Below are 21,286 nucleotides of genomic sequence, written 5' to 3'. Positions count from 1 at the left end.
CGATCTCTTCGCGGCTCGCGCTCGTTCGGATCAGAAATAAATTTCGATGACTTCTTGTTCGCGAATCAACGCCTCTCGTCCGCCTCCCGATGAGAAGGCGGACGAGAGGGAGGAGGAGCTGAAGCGGCAGAAGGATAATCCAGCGGACGGACAATACGCATTCCGGTCCTGTGTTTTGTCGGCGGGACAAATTGCGACGCCCGTTAAACGCCCGCTTTTTGCCCGCGGCGCGGTCTTTCGTGCCCTCCGGACGGCTCATATGGACGATGCACTTTGTTGCGTTCATCCTGACGACGTTGCCGTACGTGGGATACGGAAACGTCGTTTCTGACAGTGAGAAAATCTCGCGAGACATTTTACAGCGAGATTTTTCACATCGAGGAGAAAAACGATCGTATAATTATTTCGTACGGTTATATTTTTATCTTCGTGCAATGATATATACTTACGTATTTCTTACGAAATAGCGCGTTTTACTTCGTTTATTTTCGTGTACGTACTGAAATAGAAAAAATATATTTTAATCGTTGAATATACAGGATTATGAGAAACTAATTGTGGAATTTATCGCGTACGCGTTCGCATCGATAAACGAAACTCATGAAATTCTATCTTATGATTATCCTCAAGTTCTGTAGGCGGGTGAGCCATTGACCGATTGATAAGTCCTCAGGCCTCTTTAAGCAGGTAAATCTTGGACGAACAATCTGAAGCGCCTGGGCCGCGATCCCGCGGCTGGACCGCACTGCAACCGCATGATGTATAAATAATGTTGTGACTCACTGACCACGAAGTGAGTCAACCTCGAAACTAAGGCGATGTGCTCGCGCAAAACCACCTCCGTCTTCTAGACTCCACCTTCATCACGTAAATATCCCTCTTCCGCCGCTCTGTTATCCTGTCGCTCGCGAGAGCTGTTTTTCCCCGGCAAAAAGCCGGGAGCCCAGGTGAAGGATGTTCCTACGGGAGCCGAGCAAATTCAGACGAAAGAGCCATTCATATATTTCCGGATAATTTATTCGCGCTTCCAAAAGCGGTAGTTGCCCCTCTTCGTTTTCGCTAATTTTTTTTTTATTCGAACACAGAATATACTCAAGCGACTCTTTAGTGGTCATATCGCGAGATAAATTGTACCCATAGAAGTTTGCGGCAGAGTTAAGCAAATTTTTGTTAAATTGTTTTGTAAAAAGAGATTATAATAATAAATGAAGAATAATTATAATTCATTTATCAATGATGACATTAAAGAAATAACGAGAGAAATGGATATAATAATACAGGAAATTAATGGGGGATGAGATTATCTCTCAAATGTGTATATTTATGTACCAGAGAAATCTTGAACGTTTAAGTTATTGAGTTTTATCTCGACCGAGCGAATTTTGGTACTTAAATGCACACTTATTTACAGTTTAATGTCGCCATCAACTCGACAAGAAATGTTGGCGAATCAGCGAATTTTTCTTCGCGATCACAGAGTGAATTCCGCCGGTAATTCTCGCTTCGTTGTCATTAGTTTAATTCGGGATAAACAAAATATCTTAAAGTTTGTTACGTACAGGGGACGAGTAGCGTACGACGTTTTATGACCGACCATTACCAGGCCATTTCGCCCAAATAAAATCGGCTTTTGCCTGTTGTTTCGTTTTTACGTGCCACTTTCCGTGTGTTTTACTGTTCGTTGAGTTCCGGGTATGTCTTCTCGGTAGCCTAATGCGTTCCTGCTGCAACTCGAGTGAGAAGAATATGTGAATATACGTTGCGTTAACGTTACGACGAACTAACAATAAGTCACAGGTCGGTAACCGCGAGAGCATGACTCCAACATTTGTATGATAAACACGGAATAACACTAGAAGAATTTCAAATACGTCTTTTGTAATTGTGTAAAGTATTCATTTTTTAAATGTACATACGTTTTGTATGTACATTATAACAATGAAAATACGAAATGTCAAAGAAACCTCAATGAATATAACGCATAATATGATAACACACTTTGTCAAGCCAAGAAAAGTGAGATTTTTGTATCATCAATTTATTTTCTTATATCCGTTGAGTTTGATCGATCCGAAATAAAAGCCAAGAGAAAAACTTGGAGAATTATTCACGGCAATCACAGAATATGAATCTGCCCTTTAAACGGACTGTCAACCGGTTAAAAATGCAGTTCGATCTATCCGAGCGAGCGTCGTTGCGTGTATTCGACCCGAGATGACCTCGTTCAAGTCCTCAAAATAACTTTCGCTTCCGTCGAGGCGCCCCATCGAAACGATACCCTCTTTTCTTCTTCAGATTTATCGATCGAACGCAGATAAAGCGTATCGGTGTTCGCGTTACCGTAAAAAAGTCCTATAATTTGTAAGTCGATTGCCTCTTTTCATGGAGAATCAGCAGACGAAGCTTCGCTTCTTTCTTACGAAACACGCGCATTTGTTTACCGAAAGTTTTAAATTTTTTCAATTTTAATATCTCTGGCAAAATCCTTGTGCTTTTCAGAATACGTACGTATTAAAGTTTACACAGTTAAAATTTGATGTGCAAAGATTCAAAAATTTCTGGAAGATTTTAACATTCGCTAATCAGGTCATTCGATGCGACTTCTTCGAGAAAGGAAGAATGGGAAAAACCGCTGTTTACGTCACTCGAGTCGAAAATAGATTGATGCCTGTTTGTCACAAGGTTGAATCTGGCCTAATGTGGTCCTTAAGGTTCAAACTTTACGGATTCGAAAACATATATAGTCCTGCATGGTCGTCCTATTCTTTATTACGTTCGACCTTTATTGTTCAAAACATGTTACGCACGTGCGCGTCCAGGCAACCGTTGTCGCCGCCGCCGAGGTCCTAAAGTACGCTCTGATAAGTGCATCGAGCATGGGAAGATCTTGCTTGGCCAAGCGAAACGGTGTTGCAGATTACAATAACGTGTCTCACCATTTTATGCGCGTTGTATCTATAATGCACTTGCCCTGTAACGGAAATGAAAAACTTGTAGAGAGATGCAAAGAGAGAAACTCGAGAACGCCGATATGCGATTTTCAAGCAAGAAGAATTTTCTGAGGCAGACGCCGCAAACGTCTGGAAACCATCTCTAGAGACCTTCTTTCAAACGTTCTTTGGGCGTATCTTGAACATTTCGTAGGCTTTTGCGCTGCTCGGTCGAAGAGAGGACCGAGTGAAAAGGGAGCTCTCGTTCACTTTAACGGCCTGTTTAAGGGCGTTTCGTGCATGGGCCGACGCGACGGGACGGGGAAAAAGTTACGCGGCGCCGCGCCGTACGGTTCTTGCGCGTTGCCGTCGCGTCGGTGAAAGACGAGGAAGAGCGGCCGAGTGAAGACATTAAAAGTACCGTGTCATTAACCATCTTTAAGCTCAAGTGGTCCTTTTTAATGAAGAGTAGATCGCGCGCGCGTGCAATCGGAGAGGAGAAGCGAACGAGACGAGGCGGAACGCGCCCGCCGCGGTAGACGGATATTATTATTCCCTTCCTCCCGTTCTCTTACAATTAGACGCACGTTACTTTCGTCGGGGCAATTTCATTGCCGCGAGCTTCCTGCCGCACGAAACGCTTGTTCGAAAGCGGCCCGTGTACACACGTATACACCATACACATTGTTATTTCCCCCTTAAATTCTTCCGCGCTCTTTAATGAAGCGCAAATCGCGAACCAGCCACACCTTCGAAATTTCATCACGTATGTTCCTCCGAATCATCATCGCGCAGTCTGATTGTCTGATACACGACTATTATGTCGATGTTTAATTATGTTTGCGGGACTCCTTTGTAATCTTCTTCATGCACCGTTGCACTGTATCTAGGAAACGACTTGAAAATTAAATGTTATGGATTTTTTAATATTTCTGTCGTGAGATTATTCACGTTACTCTTTAGAAAATATTTTGCACAAAGCGATTCACTTTCGCTGTAGAAAGTATTAAAAAAGAAATGAATATTGCAGAAATATCTTGGTTATTTTTTTTATTTCTACAAATTTGAACGACATTTATTGCGTGACTTTGTCACACAAAAGGAAAACAGTATCTCCTAATTTCTCGTGGTTATGTATTTAATCGTCGCCCTAAATATACAGTCGGGTTTCATGGAACTAATTTCCGGCTATTAGCAGTGTTTGTTCACGGCGATTTGGTTGCGCAAAAGCCGTGAGGTCGAGCTGCCCTATACCAGTCAAAGGCTCGTCTTTAGTGGCGTATCGCCAGCGGCATTTAGATTCTTCTGTTCTGTCTAATGAACCGCGAATTATTTGCGCTTATTGCGAAGCACGAGTTTTCGCATCGTCGAAACGCATTCTCGAGGCTATGAGATCGGAGCTCCGTTCTATTCCACCTCGCGCTTGATAATTTATCGCATTTTCCAGCGATTGATTATTTCCAGCTATTGTGCTTTTAGTCGTGCGTAAAGGAAGCCTTCAAGACTCCTAACGGCATGCATTCTCGTCCGCGTGTCAATGTATCATGTTGCATTTCGAAGGCAGGATTTCTGGTATTTCTCAGACAGAATAGTTCTTATTTTCACACCTCCCCCCCCCTCCCCGAGCAAAATTGCAGTATATTTTAACGTATAAAGAATAATCTTATTGTTTGATGAACGTACAATGCATAGATTGAAATAGAAAAAAAAAGAATAATGAAACCTTTGTCTAATGCATTAGACAGATTGAAAAATTAGATTAATATTTAATTAAAATGGAGTAACAGAGAAGAATTCTCGTTTTGTCGCCTCTTCTTTCCGCTTTTAATGCAAATTCCTTAGGGTATACCGCATGCGAAATAATACATTAACTTTGTCGGCAGATCAGGCCTATCAGAGACCCGTATCGGCGAAGTACGACGAACGATTTCGGGCGTTCACAAACGGGCAGATCGCACGCACTAGAACGGACTCGAGCGATTGAGCTAAACTGGCGCAATGGATAAATTGCGGCACTTCGGCGCGTCGTCTTCTTTTTCTCGCGTCCTCCTCCGTCTTTCCTCCTTCGACGATCGTCGATAGGCCGGCCAGACCAGCAGCGTGACGATCATTACATTCAATCGGCCTGCGGTACTGCGCCGGCATCGTTTCAAAAGCCGTGCTCTGCGAACGCGAACAAAAACTTTCGCGGAACAATCAGTTCGGGCACCTCCTTGGCGAAGGGCTCGTCCGTACGAATTTGAGGTACACCGATAATGACGCGTCGTTTAAGTACAGTTACGTCCCTGATATCTTCTAATTAGTCCGCTCGAAACAAAATGGATCGTCATTAAGGACGACTCTTTCCGATAATCTCAAGTACCGAGGATCCATCACCGGCCTGATTACATTTTCTTTAGGGAACGACTTAATCGGGAGAAAAGTCCTTTCGTAATTTTCGATTAAGGTTGGACCACGGCAATCCCTCAAGAGGGATGCACATAATGACGCACCGTTGTAACAGGCCTTAATTGGCTCGCAATTAATAATGCATGGTTGCGTGTGTGCACAGTTCCTCGCGAGCGTTACGCCCGTATAATTTTACTCCACTAAACAGCATCTTTCTCAGGCATCGTTCACGCGATTCTCGTGCATCTTGTTAAGGCCCATTTACCCAGGCGACCTTGAAAAACAGTTAAAATGTTGGCCAGCGACAAATTATGCAATCGCGCGAGAAAATACCGTGCTATTTCTGAAACCACGCGTCTCGGAGCGATCTTTGGACGAGTTGAGATTTTATCATCTTTGTTATAATACCGCATAATAATGCAGAAATATGAAAAAAATAATGACGTTTCCTTGACGCTCTAGAATATCTCGCAAAGACTATGTTATACAACCTCATTATGCTACGCCTACTGGTAACCTTGAGAAACATTTAAAGTATATTAGCAAGTGGTACGTACAACGCGGTTCTTTATTTTCCCGATAAAGCTACACTTGATAGCACCCGAAGAATGCCACCGCCAGTTGCTTCACGATTTCAACGATTAATCGCGTTGATGTGCAATGTGCTTCGCGATGAGTTGTCCGGGCACGTATTTCGAGAGATTTACAACGTAGACCTGAGGCGTCGGGCATAAATACCGCCGTTATACCGCTCGCACGTACGTTACGTCGCGTTATTAAGGCCATCAGCTGCTCCTGGTTGGTTGACCAAGTACAGATTGACGTAATGCGACGATCATTGTGCGTGAGAGAGAGCTCGCGGTCAAACCGGACCGTCTAACGAAACGGTTTCTGCAATCGTCTTTCGGACTGGTCGGTGACTGAAAAAAACATGTCGCGAACGATAGGATCTTGCTTGAAATTCTAACGAGCAATTTTTCACAATCATTCACTTGCAATCATGACTTGCTTACTTTCGATAACGGGCACCAGAAATCAAATCAAGAAAAATTATTTCATAACCTTGAGCCGTCAGTTATTTTATGTTGCAGCTTTTTGACGTATGTGGGAGCCGAGATCGACTTTAATTGCATCTCTAATTGTACCGATATATATAGCTAAAATTTTTCAAGTTTGAATTTAAGTTATGAAATTACGGTGATAAAAAGTAGGAACTTAATTTTCTTAATTTTCTGCTAAAATCAACGTCGCACTTAACGTTACGTTTTTTATTGAAAGAACATCCGTTCTGGAGGAAAGGATTGCATTACGTGCAATAGGGACTTTGTAAGATCATTCGTGCATTACCGGAATGGAATCAAATTACAGGTTGTCTATGTAAGGCGTACTTATGGGAGAATGGCCTAAGGCATGAATTTAATATTAATGGTATCTGTCTGCAATAATCGAATGTCTAGTAATGCATGATGTTTAGCGGCAGAGCGAAAATTATGCAGCGAAAATTATGCAGCAGAATGGAGTTTTTACCGTCTAAGGAATCATCAAAGTGCGCGAGCCGCGCGTATACGTAAATACGTCTGTAATCTCGCGGAAAGCGCGTATACACCTCTAAATGCGGCAATGATCCGTGCGCATTGCGCAATGTGCCTCCCGCGGTTACTAAACACGTCTGTATTCCTGCCGTACATTTATCGTTAAATGAGCCGTTAGGCAGAACAGCAATACGCAGTCATATTTCCCCTATTGTGAGAGACGGAAAAGTATGCGAGACTAATTAACGTAAAACCCACCTAATTTATCGCAGCCTCTTTTACGGCGCTACAAAGAGGAGATTCTAAAATCCTGTGGTCACGCCGAGATAATTGTGAAACGGTTGTGTATGGTAGAAATCTATCTTCCTGGCGATTTATACCGCTACACCGGCCGCGACTACGGCTCAACGTTAAATGGAAGGTGAGAATCGAGCCTTAATGCGCGATTTGTCGACGGTGATGCCGTCACACGTATAGGTGAGACTATAAACATACCGCAACATGCGGTTTCAAGTTCGTCGTACGCGCGTTCCCTTTTCCTCCCCGATGTGTAAGCGCTTTTAACGACCGGCGGAACCGACAACCGGACGACGCGTGCTTTAATTGCGATCGAAGCGATCGTTAGAAAGCACAAACGACCGCGTCTCCGCGATAAAGGCAGTCGAGAGTCGTTAATAGCGGTGCAATCTCTGTTTTATGTTTGCAGGCATGCGCGCCCAGGTACATCTGGTTCTCGGTGTCGCAGCCGAAGTACGATGACAATAGGTGGAACAAGGAATCCACGGCGGGCAACAGAAGAGAGCCAGTGGGCACGTGCTGGGTCGTCGCTAATAACTTCAACGAGTCGCAGGAATACTCGCCTTGTCGCACGAGTGAGTTTCCGAAAAGTTGCGCGCTTTCCCTTGAATTCTGACATCCTTGATGATATGGAGCAGGAAAGGAAATCAAACTATTCGTAATCTGTCTTTAACGTCAGACATACCGATAAATCGAACACTGGAATGTTCTGTTAAGACAAGATCTATTAACCTTTAAATGCGTAATTTTTCGTAGCATTCTATTTTTTAAATAAATAATGACTGTTTAAAAGAAACCTAGAAAAACGTTTTGAAAATTTTTCTTTACTAATTTGAACTCTTTACACATGGGAAACCCCAAAAGGGCGTTTTCATCCAGAAGGGAAAGAAGGGCCAGAGAAGGGTCTTTACAAATGTGCAAAGCCGCGCGTTTTTAGTTGGAACTTTACAAGGGAGAGTATGAGTTTACGGAGCATCGAAAAGTCGCTTTGCATATGTGCAAAGTTACGCACTTAAAGTTAAATGAAACAAAGCCAAGAGCAGGACTTTACTTTATCTACTTTATATCTATACTTTATCTCAACGAAAACATCTCGTACGCGTTATTTTAATACCTGCTGTCCGAAGAAAGCGCGCGATCTTATCACACGCCTCCGTCCTCTTCAATTGTTAACAAAACGAAAAACCGTTCTGAAGACTTCCCGTCCCTGACGAAAGCTTCACCTCGCGGTAAAGTAAACAGAGCAACGCAGGAGCGAATGTTTAATTTCCACTCTCACCGTTCTCTCCCCGTCGTCGGTATCGAACTTTCTCTCTCTTTCTCTCTCTCTCTCAAGGGCGGTACGATTTATAGTGTGCGCGTCGCGTTGCCGTCCGGATTTAGCTCGGTTTACGAGAAAGAGCGGGAAAAAAAAGGAAAATATCTTTCGAGATTTTTGTGCGCCTGGAACTCACGTTCGCGACGTGAGTGCTATAAACATTTGTGAAACAGGCACTCTCGAAGACAGAGTCGAACGCGTCCTCGAGGCGCAAGAGGGTAGCTCCCGCCGTGTCCTCCTCCTCGCCGGAGGATCTCACGAGGACGAATTTCCTTTGCGACACGACAAGGATCGCAGCCGACATACGGTCGTGTTCTCCAGGCATAGCGACCGTAAATACGTCACGTAACAGGATACTTCCTGCCGACGACGTAGGTCTGCATCGTCGTCTTAATGACAAAGGACATATCGATTTTCGGCACTGTCTCGCCCGACTTGGATGATTTCAAACCAATAATTAGCGATAATTTTACAGTACTTACGTCAGCGAGTAAAATAATGGCGTACCCCCCTGCAGGAATGCAACCACGCTTAGCAATTTCAGATATTATATATTAGAATATTTGATTTGATTTTTTTTTCGGGGAAATAGAAAATAAATATAAGTGAACGTAATTTTATCACTGTTTTGTAATTCACGACGTGGATTTTTGAAGCAATCACGAACTAAACTGAAAGAAAATACGTTATTTTATTTCCAAACATATATAACGATTTCAAATTTACTTTTCAGTTTCTAGGTTTAGTCCTTATTATTCCTCGCGATAATAACACTGGTATTTTTTGATAACCTCCTGATATTTTCCTTGAAAAGTACCGTATCTTTTTATCTCATGGTTATCAATGTGCGGGGACAAGTTGTCGCCAGGCATTAGAAATATTGATAGATACAGACAGAATGCAATGCGTTGTAAACCACTCATTGTTTTCGACCTGATATCGATCGTGCAATATTTCTTTGTACACTACGTTTATTGCTGATAACCCACAGAATTTTTTTAAAATTTTCCACGCACAGATTCCGATTAGAAATTCAAGCTCAAATAAGTATCGCACTGGAAAACCAATGGAGAAATTAATTTTTATTCCAAGTTGGTTTTATATAAATTTTTCTTCAGATTTTTCATGATTTTTGGAGAAAATTGGACCGCATTTTTTACTTAAATCCAATTAAATTCTAGAAAGTTTTATCTGTGAAAATATTATGGAAATCTGTGCGCAGTTAAAGCCATATAGTCTATATTAGCGTAGCTCTGTAGCTCACGAGTTTTGTTTGCTGGGACGCAAATAACATGACGCGCGTTTTTAGAATCGTACTTTCCTGTAATTAAAGTCGCGCGCTTTCTCACGCGCGAGCGAACATTTCGGCAACCGATTCCCCACCGGGTTTCGTCGACTCCACCGATCCTCCACCCCGTCGCTACTGCATGCTTTATGACACTTCCGGTCGTTTGAGGGAGAATTCGAATATCCGTTCTCTCTGTGCGCATTAAATTGAACGCAAATTACAATTGAATAATTAAATTAAACGGTGTAATTGGAATCTTAAGGCAATAAGTGAATAATTGAGCAGTGAATTTTTAGCAATAAAATTGACAACTATTGCTTTTAATAATTTACTATTATATCTAAATTAATACAATCTGCCTAGAGATTTTGCAATAAATCTTAATTTTATTCCTTGTTATATTTATCGATTTTTTCAATTGATATATACAAATTTTAATTCATGCGAAATATAAGACTGTATAAAATTAATCGTGAGACTTTGTAAAAAAATACAAAAAGACTTTTTTATACAAGGGTGACGTTAGCTGCGTGACCTGGCACTCCTGGCAGCTTTCCAAATAAATATTACCAGAATTCACCGAAGCAATATCTTCGCGGAACACAAAGTGCGGAAGCGAACCCGCAGCCTCGATGACGACGATGATGTGAGCTCATCGTCCAGAAATTCCGCGACGACCGCGCAATTAAACAATTTGTAGGAGCCGAGTCGAGCGAACGAACCGCTTGATGCCGCTTTTCCCGGGAATCGTAGAGTCTTTTTAGCAAGGCGTTAGATCTCACCCGGAGTTTATAGCGTCGTGTCGACGTTACTTTATCGCACGCCAGAGTCTCGAATCAAGTCGCTCATAATCGCCTTTTCTGGAATTAAACGTCCATCGTTCTGCTGTCTGTTTGCCCGTCCGTTGTTGTCCACTTGGACAAGCAGAGGCGACAGCGGGGCTATCGGTGACTTTCATCTGTAATTTTCTTCGTAAGATCGCCATAACAGTTCACAAGTGGACATAGTATGAAATAGTTCCTAACACAAACAGCTTCTTTACAAACATATAATTCAACAATGTATGAACGAAAGGCTTGTTTCGATAGTGAAACAATTCTTTTCAAAGTATAACTCATTGCACTTTGAAAGATAGAAAATATTAAGGGTGAGAATTTTGTAAAAGTATATCTTATTTCTTATCTCTTGGACGATACTGGCAGTTCCAACGAGTTAAGAAGAATGATTACATAATCGATAACGAGCTGTCTTGGAGAATTTTTACGAAACATGATTACGCGGAAATCAGGTCGGATATCGCATTGTTCATTGTTCTGATTACCTTATAAGGCTGAAATGACACTTTGACCCTGTTTTGAACCTCAACTTCTGGTTAACCGGTGAATACATATAATTCTAATGGGTTCTAGTATAGCATCTACAGATATTTATATGAACAACTGCGAAATTTATTTTTTGTTATCTCAATAATATTAATTACGAGGAATTGTTCTGCAAAGTAGCTTACATTTTATAACGCGTTTTATAATGTTAATTGCGGCTATGCTTTCTCATTGATTGTCTTTTGTAATTATATATCTTGTTATATATATATATATATATATATATATATATCTCCATATATCTTGTTACTATATTTAATAGTCTCGAAACAAATAAGAACAAGTCGGGTGGCACGTATAGGGGAAAACATTTTTCACGTGCGCAACTGACAAAAGGAAGATAGCAATGGAGAATTACTTACAGTAAGTGCATTCCTCGATGAAAGGCGCCCCACTCACTCGAGTGGCTCGGAGGAATTGGAAAAAAAAGAAAATAATAATTGGAAGGCGCCTCTCGGACCAAGGCGCTAACTCGGCACCGTTCTAACGAGGCCAATTAGCACTTAATCCTACTTGAATTACGATCGAGCTACCGATCTCCAGCGAACGGCAGCATATTCCTTCTCTCTCGGTATTGCAGTTTCATTAGAATAATTTTTTAAAATATGTAATTATATATTTCGTGCGTATTTTATTTTGTATAAGAAGGAAGAATGCGTCGTTCGATCCTTTGGAGAAAGGATTTCTTCTCGAATTACCGATATAAATTTTCAATATCACGCAACATTAATCAATTTTGTGGTTACTGAAATTATTATAAAATATGATAAATTATTATATCGAGCGTTTATGTGATGTGAGATTGATTGAACTCTTAAGTGAAAGATTCTAGTTTCTTAATTGAAATTAGTCTTGATTGAAAGATCCGAATCTTCTCATTGAAATTAACTTTAATTGAAAAATTGATGTAGAAATGAATAAAAATTGCTTATTTTCACTGCGACCAATGCCCTATTTCTAAATAAAAGAAGTGACCCGATAATGCATATTGAGGATACGTAATCGCGCACCGACGACGCGCGCACACACGCACGTGGAACAAGAATTACAGTAGCTCCATTCATTCCTCGTAACTCGATTAAGGGTCGGTCATACAACTCGAGCTCGTCTCCTGTAACGCTCCGATTTCTTTATTATGCGCTTCGTCAAAATCATTCACGGCCAAACTCATCCTCAGTTCAAAATCTTTCATCGTCTCGTTTATTGACTTAGCGTCCGGCTGTTGCATTTAAATCAAAACGCACATAAAAAAGATACTTGTCTTATATTTGGGACACTTCGCGACACGTTTCTGAGGCTCTTCGGCATCAGAGAGAGAGAGAGAGAGAAAAAATCGTGAATATTTTCTTGTTGGATGAGAAAAAGCTTCTCTCTTCCACTTGTACTCGATGTCGACTCGAGTTTGAAAGCGGAGTGGCCTCTTACCGACGAGAATAGCACCCTTGCAAAGCGCGAGGACGAGACGGATTATAAATAGATTGACCACCGACGATATCGCGGTCGAACGCGCACTCTTTATTACTTCACGAGAATGATACCATTATCGTGATTCGCCGATAACAACCGTCAACAATCCTATTAGCATTGTCACACATAAAAATTAATCGCTTACGAAGTTTGAGCGTCCTACTAATTTCTAATTTGAAGAAATATGCAAGTTCTATTCACATGCAACTTCTATTAGAAATTTCTGTTAGAAAATAGGAAATCGAAAGGGTTAAATAAAATCGGCAGACATCTCCGAGTGAAATTATTTTCACGAGACTCTTTCTGGCAGTCGGTGACTTGAAACTTTCATCGGCTTGCACATTGAGTCCCGCCACTGTTTTAGAAGCGACATGCGTGTCACCGATGTTCGACGAGTGGCGCCGATCGCTCGCTTTATATCTACTTTTTCGTCGCCGTCGTTGTCGTCAGCGACGACGAAGGCGACCGCGACCGGATTGATGTAATTGCGTGACTGACAGCACGTCTAAAGTGACCGATCGGCTGTCAAGAGCGCTCGCTGCCGCTGCGCTCATAACGTACGTGCACATATGTAGAAGAAGGTCGGATTCTGCGGGTCGAGCCACCGGATATTCGCACACACACACACACACACATACAAGCACGCATGCATTTTCTTGCGGACGTGCCGCGCTCCGCCGCAGCAACCGCGTCTGAATGGCACTGACCCTGTCAGCCGGCTCTGGCCTGATAATTTGCTACTTGTGCAGTTAGCATCGGCGACTAATTACGGAACTGACCGACGCGTTAACGGCCGGCACCCGTAAATTCCTTGCATCGCGTCCATTCGCCTCGCGAAGCGGTCGATCTGGCTGTAAAAATTACCAAAGTTAATTAAAATACATATTAATGTGAATTAATCTGTTTCTTCGGAAAGTAAAATTTTTTCCCGTGGTCACAGATTGTTCGTCACTTCCGTATAATGCTGTTCCTCGTTAAATAGTGAGATCCACAGATTTATACCCTCGCGTTAATTGGGTAGATTAATCTTTGAGTTAGCGCTGATTTACCCTCATCGATAATAATGACAACGATTAATCGTAATAACATCGTAATTACGTCGACGAGATTGATCCATTATCTTTTGATTCTTGTCATTTATTGGATATGCTGATATTACGATAGGTTTCTAATTGGCGATAGCGATAAGTTACGAATATTACAATAGGAGATTTTATCTATCTCGAATAGAATGACTACAAAAAGGCATGAATATCATTAATCTTCGCGCAGATAATTGCATTTCTGTCAGATGACTCAATTATCGTCCATTGTCCGGTATAATTTTCTGTCATTCATATACTCAGTACGTTGTTTTTCAGGAAACAATCTAATCTTTTTAAAGTATTTAGTTAAGCTAAATCGTTTCTTTTAATTTACGAGCTCGCATTACACTCTCCGCACGTATAATTAACACGATACCGTTGCTACGTTAGATTTCGTCTATTAACACGACATCGTTGCTACGTTAGATTTCGTCTGGCACGGAATTCCTTTTAGCAAAGTTCTTTGTGTTATCGCACGACAATTAATCGTTTTCGTCTTAACGCGCGCGGTAGGACAAAAACGCGCGGAGCCCTTTCAAACTGAAAGAATTTCAGTGTAATTGCCCCGTCGTGCGTCGATCCCTTCGACTTCGCTGCCGTTATTACCGTCCGTCTAAAAGTGCTTATCTAAAAGTGCTGTTGCGTTATCTAGTTAACGAGCGTAGATACTCGATGGCTGTTTCCCGGGCCACGCTATTCATGATCGCTGTTGTGTAAAACAGTGCAGCTTGCACTATCGACTCGTCACGGCGGTTCGGAGACGAAGAAAACGGATCGCGAAGGCGTCACGGCGGAAGATCGATCTGGGATTAATGACGCGTGTATGTATGCACTACTTTTGCTCGTGCGTGCAGCCGGTCTGCGATGCCACTTCACTTCCTAGTCGATAAAGTGCGTGGAACTCCAAGAACGTGGGCATACACATCTATTTAATATATTTACAGAATGTTCCAGTCCGAATTCATTTTTTCAAATCAAGGAATATAAATAAAAATAAATTTTAGCTTCCGTTATATACTGCTCTGTCTATATTAAAAATGTATATGGGTCTTGTTCCAACATTTTATTATTCTTAAATTAAGTATCATATTTGTATCATATTTCTACTCTTCCTCAGATATTTATTGCACTATCACAAAAACGCGTATATGCGGGTATATACAATGCGATATGAGTGTCCACCGTATATTGAACTCTGTGAGTTCGTTTATTGTAAACCTAAATAACTGTGCTATCAATCATCTGTAATAAATTATCTTTATACAATAAAAAAAATGGCATTCTCTATTAAAACAATTTTGAGATGCTAGCTTTCCTTTGGCAGATAAAAAAGATTTATTATTACTATATTTATTACATATTTGTTATTATTTTTTATTATATTGATACTCTCTATCAATATCTTTTGCGATTTTGTTCAATTTTTGTTAGTATCTAATTTTGGAATTAATATTTAAGTTTTTAATGTAGAAAAATTACTATTGCTCCCATTTCTAACTTTTTCAGTCAACTGTTGGAAAATGATCTAACTAAAATGATCTGGACGAATTATCACTTGCGCAATAGGAAACAATTTATTCAAATTGTACTCTGGAGATATGATGTCTCTGTTTGAAGGAATCAAGGATGAAACGATATAATTGTCTGTTTCCGTTTTAGGGTACTGGGGCTACCACAGGCAGGGTTCTTGTCAGGCTGGTTTAGGAGCCGCGATGTCTAAGGTAAGTAACGATGCTCAACTTTCTCATCCATAACATGTAGAGGATGTTGTGACGGTTTCTTTTTTTTTATGCGCGAGACATGATCGCAATGTGAAAAATATTGGCCTCAACTTAAACATCTTTGACTCCGCTGACCTATCTTGAGCAGTCGACGTGTTCGAAGCTATGTCGGTTCAAACGTGTTCACGTCTCGGTATTCCGCGCAAAGGTCTTTGTGTAACTTGGCGGTTCAAGTGACAACCGAAAGCGCATCGCGCGAATGTGAATAACACAGCGGCGTGTCTCGGTGGTTGCCGACGTCCCGAAAGAGTTAGAAGGCGACGCGAGCGGGGGCCGAATATGGCCAGGAATGCGAATTCCTACCTTACGCACCTCCGGTCGTTCCGGGCATTCGTATTCGTGCCGTAACGCATCCGCGCATGGTGCAGCGGGGTGCAGCTTTCTCTCTCTCGTATACAATTGTCTTGTTCAAGGCCCGATTCCCCCGGCAGATCGCTGGGCCCGATGGGTCAGGGATCGTAGGCGTCTCGAGCGCCTTTTGCTCGCTTTTCACTTCGGAGATGCATCTTCGGGTAGGCCTGTCTCCGTACGTAGGATGTTTGTGTTGCACCTGCACAATCCCCACGCGTTGATATGCCCACTTCATCCCAACGACGTTGCGATAAATATCGGCAGCAGCCATCGACAAATCGGTAGCTGCCGCAACTTTCACCTGTCGACGCAGATCTAAAAATCTTAAATATCGTGATAAATTATGGTCACATAGTTTATTCTTTCTTTTTGTAGCAAGAATATTTAGACTCATTAGAAAAGTAATTGCATTCATGGAAATTGCATATTTTCTATCGACGACATGTCTAATTTGAAAGATTTTTTTTAATGTGGTATTTTTGTCTGTAAAACTTACAATAAAAAGATTACAGAAAGTTTCGTAAAGAAATTCAAATAAAACGAGGGTATCGAGCTGCAGTTTCATCTTTAATACCTTGAAAGTCGATGGAAGATTATTTTACCGTTCGTAGAGCAAAATTACTTTACGAGGCACGTCGCGATTAAAGCAAGATCGCGGCACAAAACGCGCGATTACGACACGACACACTTCTATCGTGCCGCAATCGGTTTTTCGAATCGTCAGTGACCTAGCGACTGTGAGATCTAATCTCTTTTGCGGTAAAGAAATCCCACGCGCACGAGCTCTCTCATACTCGCGGGCGGTGCGCGCCGTTATCGGCGTTATCGCGCATCGAGACGGCTTCGATTATCGCCAAAGAATAAGCGAGCACGGTGGGACAATTCCGCGGACACTCAAATCGGCCTATCTTCGCCACGGATGTATAATTCAGAATTGCGCGGCTATGTGGCAGATGTTTAATGCATGCCGCGGACCGTACCCGACTCCTAGCTCCGTTTCAGCATTCAATGTTAATATGTCCGCCCGCGCTCAATCCCAATCGCGTATGCTCGCTTACGGTGCATACGCCGCAGATGTGGTAATTTTAGGTGTACTAGCCGACATTCTCTTTCTCCTAATAATTTCTGCGGGCACTTTCTAAAACGGAGCTTCCTGATAGTACAGACATTAACTTTGCGCTCATTATACGTGGTATCGCAAATTGATATTTACTATATTTATACGAGGAAAGGGATTCTTATTAAAAGATTTCTGTCATCAAAACAAATTCTCCTGTTAATTTTATATATATATATATATATATATAGTCGATATCATCAAATTTTATTGATAATAATAATGAATAATGATCTCGTTGTGCGGCAACAAAAATTAAGTATATCGAGTATAATGTAAGTTAATGCAATTCGGATAAATTTGATTTCTCATCGAATGCGTATGCCATTTCTCTTTTCGGAAAACAAACGCCATTGTACGGCAACTCGAACGGCAGTAAGGAGTCTTCGCGTACGCTAAATCCCGATGAGCGTGATTTAGGGGCCCTCCTGACGCCATCGAGAACGCACCATCGATCTTCGCGTTAAACCACCGCTGCTGGTACCAACCTCTGTCGTGCCTGGTACCGCGGCTTATCCGGTGGGTGATCTAGAGAAGATCGATCGATAGCCGATCACTATCAATCGATACAACCCGACTTTCCGTCCAACTCCGTACGCGACCCCCGATTCGACGATTGAAATATAAGCCTTCGAGTTTCTTTAGTCTGAACGTATTCTTTCGTTGAGTTTTTCAAAGAGAAAATCTGAATTGGATTCGACATGAATGGATTGGCATAATGCTGCGCGATCTTCCCTACTATTTATTGTAATCTCGTATTTTACGTGTCTTCGAAAATGTTAGGTAAGAATTGTGACGTCTTTTTGGATAGTGAACGTTAAATATATTTTATATTACTTATAATAAATTAATTATTATATTTTATGTAAATATAATCAATTATCGTATTTTAATCACTTATTATATTTTAGAAGATATGCATATACCTCTTTGGGGAGGGGGGGGGTTGAAAAAATATTAATACGATTAGAAGGCAGGACAAATTGTATACTTTGATAACTATTTCAATCATCAACAAACTTTACATATTCTGTCATATCTGTCATATTTATTTTACGCTTCTTGTATAAAAAATCATCATGAATATTCGTCATATACAAATACCTATACAATAGAAAAGTTTTTGATAAATATTGATTAAAAAAAGGATAACCAGCTGTCTTTCCAGCTTTAGCTCGACATCGAATTATACTCTCATAAAATCGTTATTGCGATTGTGGCCCGCGAAAAAAAAAATGCAATTTACAATTTTTCAAAGCCGATAACTCGTCTATCCGCGCGTGCATTAGCCTCGTTTATCCCGCGTTAGCTTCGCTCGCAACAGTTTCTTGCTTCGTCAGGGGCCCGGGCCTCGTTTCTTGCCCGGCGTCGTCGCTGCAATCTCCCGGTTCCCGGCTGCATTTGGCGTGCACTTAAGCGCAGCACACTTATGGGCGCGTGTGTGCACCCCGGCATATAAATTTCACCATGGCCCCCATACATATTTGGCCGCGCGGTTATATTTCAATCTCGTATGCGGCGCCCGCGTGCGTCTCTCCCATCTCCCCCGTCTCCCGTTTTATCCCCAACCCCTTTCGATCGGCGCCAGAACACAACTCGTGCCAGTCGTGTTTCGCGTAGACGGGGGCGCAGCCCGACCCCGCCATTGTCTCGGTTGCAAATTTTTCGCGTGTATAAGCATGGGGACCGACCGCAGCTCCATGGGGGGTATACCATCGTGTAGACCCCTTTCGATTCTTCCGCGCGCGCTCACCGTGTCTCCGCGTGTCACACCGACTTGGACGACAAATGCATGTATTTGCTTACTACTGTCCGGCTAATCTGTTTAGCGTGTGATAAGAAATCACTGGAGGATGAAAAATATTAGTGCAACACTGATCTAAAGTTTGGCCCGAGATCTATTTACTTTGCCCGAGAGATTAATGAGAAGATGACAATCTTCTCAAAAATATCTCTGTGTATTTTAAAATACATGTAATTATTATAAATTATAAACTTTGGTCGCCCCTCCCCCCCTCCTTAACGTCTACGAAATAAAGATATTCACGTATCCAAGAGAAAAATATTACCTGACACATGCACACATCTGTTTTTTAATCCATCATTCCACTGCCTATCCTAATTACTTTCCATGCGAGAAACGCATCGATCATTGTCTTCCCACTTGCATGAGTCGCGCGGTCCGAAAGACAGACCGATGCCGGCCTCGGGCTGACCTCTGATTCACCTCTCGGCACGTCAAAAAGCGCATTCTTCGGGTTCGACGAGCAGAACGGCCCGCTCTGCGTCCTCCGTGCTCGGCTCGGCCCGGCTTGGGAGGGCCCTAGAGACGGATGGCGCCTGAACACAAAAGTTACGGCTGTTGCACCCGCGCCGGAGCACCCTATCGCGTCGCGATGGTGTACACGTGACTCGATCGCATGTTTGACATTGTTTGGCCGACGAGGAGGGCCCCTATTGTTCCCGGAGCGGATCATGCGAATCGCTTGGCACGGCGTACCGCGACTCACAAATAATAATACTTGCGAGACGACAAACAAAAGATTGCACCGAAATGCGGCGAATCTGGTCCATCATTGCACCCTTGCACACGAATGTACGTGGTTCCCAAAGCGATCCTTAAAACCTGGAGTCGAGTAACAAAATTTCGTTTTAACTTTTAATAGCTGACTTGCATAAAAAAATAAAACTTTATCTCGTTGCGCCTTGTCTAAAAGCTTTAGTATTAATATATGATTGCTTCAAAAACATAATTTTTTAAATTTCTTCACAAAATTGATAATATTTAATAATATTTTTTTAAATTAAAGAATTGGATTTTTTAAGGCTACATTATTGGCAACGTGATACGAATGAATTGAAATCTTGGAAAATATATAATAGTGTTGAGCAATCAAATATACTTTCTCAGCAGTCGCGATAGAAGTGCTAGAACGAACGGTATATGTTAATTTTACTAATCGAGTTGCATGTATATCCTGGTTCTCAACACCTTAAAGCAGTTCCTTATTTAATATCTTATCTCAGGTAACGCGCGTGACTGCTCGAATGTTAATTTGCTCGGCGAGGAATAACGTTTCCCTTATACTTACTTCGTATGAGAGGCGAGGGATTTGTGGACTGGTTTGATCCGACTAGGAGGAATGCGGCGGATGCGTTTTCGCTGGATTCTGATAAGCAATCGCGGGGTCCATTAGGACCAACGCAGTCCGCGATTGCGTCGGCGGTCGTGTTACAAACGACGGCACAAACGCTGTAATTCTACCGGAACCGGGGAATTCACGTTGCCGAGTTGCCGCATTTACATCGGCCGCGCTCCTCTGATTGCCACGCTAAGCGAATTTTCGCGGCTGTGGGTACCCGCGATATTTATTCTCTTGTATACCCGGAAGTTTAACCGTATTGCACAAATTTTACAAAAATTGTATGTATGTTTATAGAAATTCTTTGAACGTCAAAACTAAAGATCTATGTACAGTGATGTGTAGTAATTCGTCGCCGACGAATATCTACGACGCGCCAAAGTTGAAAAATAGCGCTGTTCGAAGTGTCTCTTCTTTTTCGGTTTTCAATATTGCGACAAGATAATGGCCACCTCGTGACTTAAGAGTGACGTTACAATAAAATGGATTTTCTACTGTGACAACGAGATCCGTGACTGCCCGTCGACGTGTTAATCACCTCTTCGCGTATATCTGTTTTCACACTTTGGTATCTTCTTCTCGCAAAACCGAAGGCAGACGACCGTTCGTTATCGCGTCACTCGAGAACGTCTCGACGAGGCGAAAAATTGACGCCACTAAAGGGAGACGATTCTCCGTCCTCACGGTGACATTGTGTCCGCGCGTTTAAAGCGCGCGTATATACACATACGCGGCGCGATGTCTTGTCGTCGTCGCCGTCGCTGTCGCCGTCGCCGTCGCCGTCGGTTGCGGAGGAGGAAGTCGGAGGGATAGGACGAGCGGTCGCGAAGAGGCAAACAGCAGGAGAGTTTCAGATGGCCATTTAAGGCTCGGACATTTCGTTCTGTCACCGTGTTCCGTGTTCACCGTCGTGCGACGCCGCAAGAAGGCCACCTACGCGCCGGTGAGGTCGTCTCTCTACCCTCGCGGTTGCATTGTCTTATAAACGGCCGCCGTTTCTCATGATAAGCAGAGTAAAACGAAACTAGACACGCTCTTTTTCTCGTGAAACGCGCACCTTCGCCACCGAGCGCCGACGGCTTCGCTTTCTACCGCGATTCCTCGGTAATCCCCTTCTTCAGAAAGAGATCTCTTGATTTCATTGCTGAAGGTCTTTCGAAGAAAAATTCTTTCAGTTGTTGGATCACAACAAAATAATTTCATCAAT

The 21,286-nt window shown here is 42.3% G+C and overlaps 1 protein-coding gene across 2 annotated transcripts in view; it reads left to right on the top strand.

Annotated features, from left to right (window-relative positions):
- Positions 1-21,286, top strand: part of LOC112456155 (integrin alpha-PS2) — a 62,591-nt gene that overhangs the window by 29,633 nt on the left and 11,672 nt on the right. For both annotated transcript variants that reach the window (XM_025018525.1, XM_025018524.1), the window contains exons 4-5: positions 7,557-7,722; positions 15,347-15,408. In XM_025018525.1, the coding sequence (XP_024874293.1) occupies positions 7,557-7,722; positions 15,347-15,408 (228 nt within the window). The remainder of the gene's footprint in view (positions 1-7,556; positions 7,723-15,346; positions 15,409-21,286) is intronic.

This window comes from Temnothorax curvispinosus, unplaced genomic scaffold, assembly GCF_003070985.1.
Source record: "Temnothorax curvispinosus isolate PA1 unplaced genomic scaffold, ASM307098v1 QBEX01006657.1, whole genome shotgun sequence".
Classification (NCBI taxonomy): domain Eukaryota; kingdom Metazoa; phylum Arthropoda; class Insecta; order Hymenoptera; family Formicidae; genus Temnothorax; species Temnothorax curvispinosus.
This window is presented reverse-complemented; position numbering and strand designations above follow the sequence as displayed.